General features: G+C 38.6%; 1 protein-coding gene across 1 annotated transcript in view; it reads left to right on the top strand.

Moving 5' to 3' along the window:
- The first annotated feature begins 11,223 nt into the window (after positions 1–11,223).
- Positions 11,224–11,603, top strand: part of Prx5 (Peroxiredoxin 5) — a 33,118-nt gene continuing 32,738 nt past the window's right edge. Inside the window, exon 1 of the mRNA XM_090386311.1 lies at positions 11,224–11,359. Within this exon, the coding sequence (XP_090242437.1) occupies positions 11,348–11,359 (12 nt within the window). The 5' untranslated portion in view covers positions 11,224–11,347. The remainder of the gene's footprint in view (positions 11,360–11,603) is intronic.

Here is an 11,603-nt window from a genome sequence, read left to right as displayed (position 1 = left end):
TACTTATGTATACAGATGATTCCATCGAAGTAATGATCAACAGCAGGTAGAACATCTCTTTATGGTTGCTTGGTAACATGAAAAATATGATACTTGTAGATTTAATTGTGCAGAAAGTACATGAACACACAATGTCCTCTCTTTCCAATAAAAAAAATTTCAAGCGTGTTTTATATATATACATGGTGTTTATAAATGGTGAGAACACTCAGTAATTTATTGCACAAAGACTACGACAGATATCAGTGTCATATACATACCGTGTGAAAGTTAAAATGTCAAAGTTTTTTTTTTTAATCATATCACTTCACAACAATTCTATGTGGGAACCACTTGTGACACGGCAAATGTCCACACGGTAATCTAACTCTCGCCATACCCTGTCCGGCATATCCTGTGTGACCGTGGTGGTAGCGTATTCAATTCTCTGCTTTAGTTCCTGGATGTCACATAAACACGATCCTTTATGTAGCCCCACAAGAAGAAATGCGTGTGGTAGAGGTACGACAGGTAACGCCAACTGGCGGTGAATGATGGAACTACACGCTTCGGCAGTAATTTTCATGTTTTCTCTTTCACATAGTATATCCATTATTCCATGTGCAATAAATTATTGAAAGTGTTCCCACTATTTATAGACACCCTGTATATATATATATATACTATAAGATTGACATGCGTAGTTGATGACGTAATATATTGCATCGGCTGTTACTTTCAGCTATATAAGCACGCTCTGCAAGAGTTGCAGTCATTCCTTGCTTGTGTCAGGATGGTGAGTTACGTGCAGTTCACTCCACCAAGTGCTATTGTTGCTTTACGTGAGGAAGGATATTCTTCCCGTCATATTGCTTGTAGAGTGTCTTGTAATCAGTCGACAGTGAGTAGATTTCTTTCCAAACTCAAGAATAGGTTCTGCTGATAGGAAAAAAGGAACCGGATGCAAACTAGTCTCTGCACCAAAACAGGATCGCGTTTTTAAGCGCTTATGCCTTAAAACCGTAAAGCTTCTTCGTCTGAGCTGAAAAGAGAATGGGAAGAACATACATTAATGCTAACAAGTGCAGTAACAGTCAGAAGACGCCTCTTCCAAAATGGACTTGTAGCCCGTCGTCCTAAGAAGCCCCTCCTCACACAAAAAAAAAAAAAAAAAAAATGAAAAAGGCCCGATTAATTTGGTGTAAGGAGCATATGAAATGGACCCCCCCCCCCGAGCAGTGTAAGTCAGTTATTTTCTCGGATGAGAAGAAATTCAACCTGCATGGCTCTAATGGGAGACAAACGATTCGCCGTAGACGTGGTGAAGAATACCATCCAGACTGTATGGTGTCTACAGTGAAATTCCCTACCAGCCAAATGATATTATTATTATTAATGGCCATATGGTACAAGGAAGCCTGAGGCTTATGCTGCACCAGCCAAAAAAAAAAAAAAATTCCCAAGTTACCCCCTGAGAGAGAGAGAGAGAGAGAGAGAGAGAGAGAAAGGAATCACCAAGAAAGAGAAGAATGATGATATCCAGCTCAGGACCCTGGGTTTGCCAAGCGCATACTCACTAGATGTGAGCCCCCGGGGTTTGGGGGTGCATTTCCTTTCGCGGAGTAGGTCACCTGCAGTTTATAAAAGGATCCGTAAATGCCAATGGATACCTGGCTATATTGGAAGGCAAATTGCTTCCAATCATTAGAGACCATTTCAACTTGTCAAGTAACTGCATCTTTCAGGACGACTCTGCTCTTTGTCACCGGGCAAAAGTGTAAGTAGGCACTTCTGTAGTTACTTTAGCTTCATTTCTGTATTAGAGGTTCGACAGTAATGTGTTTACATTTGTTACAGGTGAAAAAATGGTTGGAAGAACTGTCCATTACAACTGTTAGCTGGCCAGGAAACAGCCCGGACCTGAATCCTATAGAGAACTGTTGGCATCCTGTGGAATCTGCAGTTTCCAGAAAGAGACCAAAGACCCTTCGTCTTTGTTTTCTTGGTTTCTTTCTGGTCATAATTCGTGTTTGGAACCATAAACTATCAGTTGATTATCTTCAGAAATTGATCTTGTCAATGCCTCGACGGTGTGCTACTGTCATCAGGGTCAGAGGCGGTTCAACTAAATATTAGTTTGCACCTGTGAACTTTTCATTTTGTTTTCCATTTAAAATGATAACATCGCGAAAAACGGTTAGAAATGTGAAATTCCTAGGTGATGCACTTTCTTTGAACCCCAGTGTGGTGTGTGGTATATATATATATATATATATATATATATTGACATTCTCTGGCAAAATTCAGGGTTCGCCCCTGACAGACTATATCTATCCCCTACTATATACCCGGGTGCCTCCTCGTGACGGTGGACTCAAAAATGGGGTCTCAGTAGGGGGCCGTGACTAAATGCCGGAGGAACAACAGACCAACACTACACTACGCAGGTAAACACCAAAACTCTCACTATCTTCGGCATTTACAAAGTTTGTACTGCGACACAGAGTAAACTACACGGAGTTAGGGGGACCCCCCGATGCCTTTACAAGAAACACTATATACTATCTCGTGATCAGCAGTCCTCTGTGACAGTAAAGTGGTGAAATCACTTTTATAAAAGATTTCGATTCCCGTCGATGATTGGAGAAAATTCTAAAGTCCTCTCAATAGTTGGTTGGCCGATTTCAGGCGGAAAGAGAATTTTTTTCTGGTGAATTATTTTGGGGTTTTTCAGCACGCACATGTGTAAATCGGCCCTTGAATACACACTTCATAATACACTTATACGGATATAATCACGTTTGAGAGCCATTATCCCAATAAAACTATCTCATAACTAGCAATAATGATAAAGGTTCGCATAATTTATGAATTTAATTAAATTTTATATTAGCATTTTAAGCATTATCATCCAATCTTTTTTTGTATTAACTGTAAAAGATGACAAAAAGTAGGAAGGAGACAACGAACATTTGAAGGTTACCTGTTTGCCTGTTACACCCGACATCACATAGACAACTTCTGTTATGGTTGCATAATTCGAGTCATATTCCCCCCTCCCCCGTATATTGTATGTTACTGCGATTATTGCAACATTACTGCAGTGGCTGACTTCCAAAATAACACGATTGGGTGGATGCAATCCATCAGCGCAATATTCTTGCTATAAATTAATAGTTGATATTAAAATTGCCATTAATCTCTACAATCTAGAAATTTGAATTTGTAGAGTTTTTGTGAACAACATGTGCTATCAAAACACGCAGGCATAAGGAACGATATGACATCAGGCATTTGCGGCGATCTCATGAATGCAATTTAGAGTGCCCAAAATTATCCCAAGGCCGCGTTGAGAAGGGAGGCAAGGGGAAAGTAGGCGTGTCAGTTATTTGGATGTCATTTAGGGGAATAGTAACATATCTTACTACTTTGTGGTTTTGGAGAAGCCTCATCTCCAGGAGAAAGAGGAATTAGCGGGAAGGGCTGCTTTCCCAAAGGTCACTGCAGCTTCTGCCTGCACCTTACCTAGTATAACAATACTTATATATATATATATATAAGTAATTATGAAAGAAGGCCTAAATGTTTTATTTATAACATATACGATACTAATATGTCAAAAAATTAATAATAAATAACTAACACTATTTTTAGTTAATATTTTAGACCTAGGCAAATTATTTTCACCTAGAGCTGCCACCTTTTCAAAATCTCAGATCTCAAGATGATTTGGTAGAAGAGGAAGGGAGCAAGCAATCCTAATTTTTTTTTTTTTTTTTCAAGTAAAATACACTTTTATGACTTTAATTTGAAAATGTCATCCCTAAAATTTAAATTATTGTGATACATGGAATAATATTGAAATTTTTTGTAAGTCACATATTTTCTAAAAAAAAATATCTAGATAAGTGGGTCTTCACAGTTCTTAGGCAGGGCTGCGCAAATGGGGGGTGCATTGGATGCCCTGCACCAGGGCTCCCGATCTATGAGGTCCCAATCGAGGGAGCCATCAAAGCCTCGACATAAATGAACGAGACCCCTTAACCTCTTTTGTATACGGACCCCCAAGTACTTTTACACGGTCCTGCAGTTCTAGCAGACAAGACCAGGTATCTTCGTGTACTCAGATTTCCTGAACTCTGGGATATAGGATAAATAAAACATAATACAATTTTACATTTTTTTATAAGAATTAAAATTATTAAATAGATTCTAATAAGTAAAGATTCTACAAATTTCTTTACCGCACTTGATACATCCACACTTTGCACTAATTCATTTTCTGTTGATAATCTAGAGATATTCAAATCTGACTCTAGTGCGTTTAATGTCATTCACAGCAGAAATATAAAAAATAAGAAAAACATTATGTAATTATTATTGCATATTTAAAATTTAGAGTTTTGCTTCTTCTACCCACTTTACCCTATGAAAATTCTTAACGACAGATACCTCTTTTTTTTTTTTTTTTTTTCTCCCACTGGGAATTTTTTTTTTTTTTTTTTTTTGTCTGGGCATTTGACACTCTTCAGAACATGGCATCTCGCGAAATCCCTAGATCAGCGGGTACCTCTAGCTTCCTTGGCCTTCACCTCAAAACAGAATGGAAGTTTCCAACTATCCTTTGACTGTAGAAATAACAATATCCAGAACCTGTACTTGGCATGTGATCTAAGACTAGAGCCATGAGGCCAAAGGCGGGGGAAGCACCTTACTTTTTAGGTTACACATATATTACACAGTAGATTCATGGGCAGAGCCGGGAGAAAGAATGAATCAGTGTAGCAATTTTCCTGGAAAATAATTATTCACAGGGCCGCGCCAGGCTATATAGCCTGGCGCGGCCCTGTGAATCTAACTTATCTAAATTTTTTGCCCTTATTATTATTTCCTATTATATTTAAAATCATTTTGAATTTTGTCTCCTAAATAATGTGGCATGTGAAGTTTATCAATCTGAATACGTTGGATGTGTTCCGATAAAGTGGAATCAAATTTGGCAATCATTTGTATTAATTGCGAAAAGTTTCCGTTTTTGTTATCGAATAATTTTGTATTAGTATCCCTTAAAGACAAATTTGGTTTTGCCAAATATTGAATGCAAAGAACTCTCTTTAATACTGATTGCCATTTTATTTTTCTTGATTTATCAGACTTTGATGTCCATCTACTATATTTTGTAATTCTAAGTTTTTACGCAAATTAATTAATTTGATAGTAAATTCAGCATGCATATTGCCTTTTTCGTGTTCCTAACTGCCCACCCACCGATGAGAAGCCAACAAGCTCCGAGAGCGGTACCGTCTGGGGCCAACATTACCGCGAATAGGTAATAACAGTTTTCTCTAATGGGGAAGCATTGCCTATTCGGGGGATTTATGAGTGGTTTAGTTCAGTGGGTGATTGAGTGTTAGAGTAACTGTCCCTTTTCTCTTTCGACGGCATTTCTTCTTCATGCTCTCCTACTATCACTTTCTTACACCTTTTTGCTTTCCTAAGTCTAATAGGGACAGTATGTGGATAACACTGATTTTTCCCATACCATTTTTCAAACGGTGTCGTCTGGATGGTGGTATCCGCCGAGAATAAGTAACAATAGTCTACTCCATTGGTGAAGCGTTACTTATCCGAGGTAGTGTAACTTGTTGTTGTTGTTTATTTGGTTTTTAGGAGCATTAGCAACTAAGGCCATATTGCTCCGGGATATGCGGTGGTCATTCCTTGACCTTTCCGCATCCTCCGTATTTGGTGGTGACGGGCTTGAACCCCGGTCTAATCAAGAGCGTGTGTTACGCACTGCTGCTCCTTCCCACCTGGCTACGGAGGCGCCTTAACTCGTTGTGAAAGTATTCACAATATGAGATATATATTTCTCAACTATTTTACATTTCTCAACAGGGGTGGCTCGTTGATAAGCACTGCGGAACTGCAGCACCCAACCCCAGATTTTTAAACCCAAGGTCATAGTGTGCATAGTATTAGGGTCAGGCGCCACCTGTGGTTTCCCACATCTGCGCCATATGTTCACTGTGAAGGAATACAGTACTACTGTAAATGCCAGAAAAGTGTTGTGTGTTGTATATGACATATTGCGTTAGGTTCTGTTGTGTGTTCTGACATTTGGCCGCAGGGCCCCTGGTGGACTCCACATTGCCCGCACACACCATTAGGAGGTAGCCAGGCTGCCTATTATTTTCTGGCTTGTCTCCGCCAGAGCTTCCTAGATGGAGACAAAAAAAAAAAAAGTAGAGTCGGGGAAGTACAGAGTGTACGGAAGAAAGGAGGGTATAGCTAGAGATATGGAGGATGTAGGTGAAGGCATCCTCCAGGTTATCAATGGAGCAATAAGCGCCATCAGGTGAAAGGGGAACCCGGGAAGGAGGATAAATAAGACACAGCAAGAGAGCTGCGTGTAGGTTGCCACTGAGGAATCAGGTGGCCCGTACGCCAGTTGATCCTATCCAGGTTAAGATCGGTTGGCCAGTTAGGTAAGGATCAGATGTTTGGGGGTGTTCCTATTTTGCGTTGGCAATAGGGTGCTCCGTCTTGTGAAGAGGGCTTGTGCAAACTTGGTAAACTCATAGTAGTAGTTTTCTTCTGTGATGAATAAGTGTTCATTTCCTTGAGGGTTATCTTGTATACGAATAAACAGGATGCTGCGGAGGTCCTCATTGTGTTGACAGGTATTACTAGATGGTTCCAGTCTTCTGTTTCACCACATGCACAGTAGGGGTTGTCAATGATTCCCATGGATGTTAGTTTGTGGTTTATTGATTCGTGTCCGGTAATGAGGTAGTTGGTATAAAGACCAGGAGAGAACCAATTCGGAGACTTGGGGAAATACGGTATTCACATAAGGTATACATTTCTTGGTGATTGGGCCCTTGTCGGTAGAAGTCCATCTGTCCTGCCAAGTCTGAAGTAGTAGGATGGCAATTTGTTTCTTTTCCTGCCTGATTTCATTCAGTTTATTAATGGAGTGTCCAAGGATAGTTGCTGGTTTGCCCCTGGACAGACAGTAATGGAGGCCCCTTCGAATAACCTCAAGATGAAGCGGAAGGACGCCCGCAAGAACCTGAAGGGCTGGGTTGCTAACTGTGTAGCATGCTCTTGTAATTGTAAGAAGGATGGTGCGCTGGATGGTTCCCAGTTTACGTTTGTTGTTGTAAAGAGTTGCCCTGCGAAACCAGACCCCAGATCCATACGTTATGAAGGGAAAGAAGATTGATTTGTATAGAACCGTGCGTCGATTCAATCCCCAATCACGACGACTCACCCGTGCAATGAGAGGCGTGTAGTTTCTCACTTTCGCATGGAGGTGTGAACCTAAGGTCAATGGAGGTTGACCGTAGTCAAAGGAGTTATATGAAATTTTGTGAAGAACAATGCAACGCAATCAATATTTTTATTAAGAGGTCCAGCATATAATAATGCTCATCCTCAATTTCCAATAATCAAAATACAGCAGGCTCTCGATTTACCGGGATCGGATTAACTAGGACACTTCAACTCCAAATATATAATAAAAAAAAAAAATCTACAAGAAATCATAAAATTCAAGTAATAACCAGAATAGGCATAAACGGATGTTTCGCAAGTCGTAAATAAGCGGCGTTATAAGTCGTTATTGGGAGATTAGTGTGCCTATTATCTTGCAACTACCGCTATCTTCACATCCGCCGCTCAAAAAAAAAAAAAAAAAAAAGAAAGAGATCAAGAGCGATTGTTGTGTTTCGTCGCACCGCTAAAGGACAAATTTTGTTTCGTTATTTATGTCAGGCATGTCGGAATTTTTTTTTTTATAGTAACTATTTTTTTTTTGTTTTGTTTAGAAATCGCAAAAATGATGGGCAAACGCAAGAGTTGTGCTTTCAGTTTAACAAAAACTTGAAATTATTCAAAAGTTTGAAAAAGGTGCATCCGTTAAATCTCTAATGAACCATTATAATGTTGGTGACCAAACCATACACGACATAATGTTGGCGACCAAACCATACACGACATTGTATAAGATAGAAGGAAGCTATTAGATTTAAAATCTACATCCTAAAAAATAAATGCGTGTTCAATACGCACTACTCGCGTATTGGACACGCGAGTAGTGCGTGGTAAGTTTTTTCGTTTTTTATCTATCGCCATATTTTTTACGCAGGTTGCTGAACATTTTTCGACACAGTATGTCCCCGACTTATGTAGCTTCGGACTTAAGTTACGTTATGTATATATATTTTTTTATATGACTGAAGATTTCAGTGAAGGGGACACACATTTCACCATAATAACGTAAAAACCCACAGAATTCCAGCTATTGGTATTATCACAAATGCAATAAGATCGAGTTTACTGCCCGTTTATAATGAATTGCACTAACAGAAAAGCCCAATAACACGGAAAGTGTAAATTGTTTTATGGCAGTGACCTCCAGAAATGTGCTTTAGTAAAGTATGAGCTGGCGTGGGGTGATAATAGTGAGTTTTCCCCTTAACCCTGTGAAGTTCTTTTCAGAAAATTTAATCTTGACTGTTATCATGGTGCCGACTAAGAGACAGCGGTACTAGTAAATCTACCAAGAAAAGGAAAGCGATCGATTTGGATTATAAAATTAAAATAATAATGGCCAAACATTAACGGGTATCGCGCGGAATTCAGATTTGTCAGTGGCAATGGTGACACAATAAAGGAGAAAGACGGAATACGAGAAGCCGTGAAGCGATCGGCACCAATGAGGTCAACTATAATAACCAGGGCTAAGAAACACAAATAAGTTTTTACCGTATAATAACATGCGTTTTTTTCTTCCTTTTATGTTTTCTTTTCTTATGTGCCACTCTAGCTACTTTTATTATTATTATTATTATTATTATTATTATTATTACTACTACTAGCCATATAGTGCAAGGAAGCCTGAGGCTTATGCTGCACCAGCCAAAAAAAAAAAATTTTCCCAAGTTACCCTGAGTGAGAGAGAGAGAGAAGTAGAAGGGAATCACCAAGAAAGAGAAGAATGATGATATCCAGCTCAGGACCCTGGGTGTGCCAAGCCCATACTCACTAGATGTGAGCCCCTGGGGGTATTAGCCATATGATACTTCACCGCTGTCCCCAGATAAAGTTTTTAATTGAACTAATTAAAAATATATAACCATTTTTCTTCATTATTCTGAGGATATTATGTGGTTTTTGTAATTTTGGCATATCAGGGATATAGTAGCAATATTTATTTAGTCATTTCCGAGTCGGCTTACGTAAGAAGTCCTGGAACGTATCTTTTACGTTTGTTGGGGACTTACTGTATTTTTGGATTAACCGGGAAATCGATTATCCGTGAATTTTTTTTTTTTCCATCTATCCCGGAAAATTGAGTCTACTGTAAATAAATAAAAAATTAATTGCTTTATTTAATACAAGTATAAAACAGAGCCCGGGCCATCCAGGCCCAAACATAGCCTAAGACTGTTGGTTCATGGGAAAACAACTATTTCCAATAATCATTTCAATAATAAACGAATAAAAACACGAAATCGTTTTCAACTTTGAAGTTTAACCGTAGGTGGAACTGTGAGCTAGACCGTTCCACATTATTTACCTCGGGGCTCACATCTGGTGAGTATGGGCTTGGCACACCCAGGGTCCTGAGCTGGATATCATCATTCTTCTCTTTTTTGGCGATTCCCTTCTATTTATGACTCTCTCACACACAGGGGTAACTCAGGAATTTTTTTTTTTTTGGCTGGTGCAGCAAAAGCTTCAGGCTTCCTTGCACCATGTGGCTAATTACAATAATAATACTATGTCTTAGTAAAATAATAAAAGGAGTTTACTTGAGTATTACAGCTGTGATTCATATTATCTAACTATCTATGTCTACATGTTTTATAACCAAGGCAATTTAATGTAACTGTGTTCCCCCATACATCAGGATCATGAGCCGCCACTCCTACTTAGTAGTTAGCTACTTATAGACATGATGCTCTAGCACTAACTTATATATTATCAAAATAGCTTAAAAGGACATACGTAAAAAAAAAAAAAATGTCCGTAAAGTCTAACTTCAATAAAACAACAATAAAGCTATGTTCAGATTTATTATTATTATAATTAGCCAGATGGTGCACGGAAGCCCGAGGCTTTTGCTGCACCAACCAAAAAAAAAAAAAAAATTCTGAGTTAGCCTGTGTGTGTGAGAGAGAGAGAGAGAGAGAGAGAGAGAGAGAGAGAGAGAGAGAGAGAGAGAGAGAGAGAGAAGGGAATCACCAAGAAAGAGAAGAATGATGATATCCAGCTCAGGACCCTGGGTGTGCCAAGCCCATACTCACCAGATGTGAGCCCCGGTCAACATGGCTTCAACAATGTGAACTACCAGGTTCAGACATAAAAGAAAACCGTCGAGAGAAAATAAGTATTTTTCTTGGATTTGTAAGTGTATCTGGTATCGTGAGGGAAAGAGGGGGGGGGGATAGATGAGACTGAGATTCTTTTAATATTTTGATTAAACTCCAGAACAAGACTCTTACCCATGGATTTTTGCGACAGCAAATGATGAGTATGTCTAGCACTGATTGGATGATCTATTCTTGGCGTAATTTTCTTTCCCGATTTAAAACCAGCGGTAAAGAGGACACTCGTTTTCCAATACAAAGTTTAGCCCCCCCCTTACCATGTTTTAAATCAGGAAACAAAACTATGCGAAGGAATAGATCGTCTAATCACTGGGAAGCAGGAGGAAATAAGCTTATCCATTGCTCCACAGGGAAGTAAGATTACTACTCTGTGCATTTCTCCGTGCCGAAAAGATCCATGTGTAAGAATCTTGTTTTGAATTTAACCAACAGTTTTGATTTGCATACACCAAAAGAAAGATTTCCATGTTTCAAAATTAGTTAAAATGAGAAGATATAAAACAATGATAATAATCATTAAAGTAAAACCCTGAAAATTTCTTGTATTTTTACTGTCCAATTTTAGTACTTTTTTCCCCCACAGGTGTTCCTAAATTTAGGGACTTTGACAACTCTGCTTATTATTTATATTGGTCCGATCATTTCTTGTTAACTTTTATTACCGGGAATTAACAACAAATTCCCACTGCCAACACATCCATTACACTTCATTTTCGAGGAAATATCCACTCCATTGCAGCTTTTTTCTCTTTCAAGGTTATTTTACAAGGAAAGAAAAATAATTCCTTTATGTATATCCTCCTCCTCCCTCTGACGACATAAAAGCGCAGTGGAAAGATTTCACCGGAAGTTGGAAATGATAGGCACCGCTTCTCAGTGTATTCAATCGTTAGTTTAGTATAGGTATAGTGAGCTATAACGTGTTTTAAGTTAGTCGAGAGACAGTATTTATCTATTTCATAAAAATCATGGCAATTCAAGTAAGTTTCCCTTTTTTGTTTTAAGCTTGTTACTTAAAGCCGGTGTATTTTGTTATTAAAACTGTTTGTCAGTTGATTTAATTTTGGTCGAATACAACTCCGACCCGGTTGCCATCTCGTATGTAAATAAAACAAAATTCCAGAGATATTTTATAACTGAAAAAAAGGAAGAAAAAAAAAAAAAGAGGCGTTTATGCGAACGATGAAATTTGTTTTGTGTTGATTAGAAAAGTTACAATGAAAT

This window comes from Mastigoproctus giganteus, chromosome 12 (genome assembly GCF_048544385.1).
Source record: "Mastigoproctus giganteus isolate SK-2022 chromosome 12, ASM4854438v1, whole genome shotgun sequence".
NCBI lineage: Eukaryota > Metazoa > Arthropoda > Arachnida > Uropygi > Thelyphonidae > Mastigoproctus > Mastigoproctus giganteus.
The sequence above is the reverse complement of the archived record's forward strand: the minus strand, read 5'-3'. Positions and strand labels throughout refer to the sequence as shown.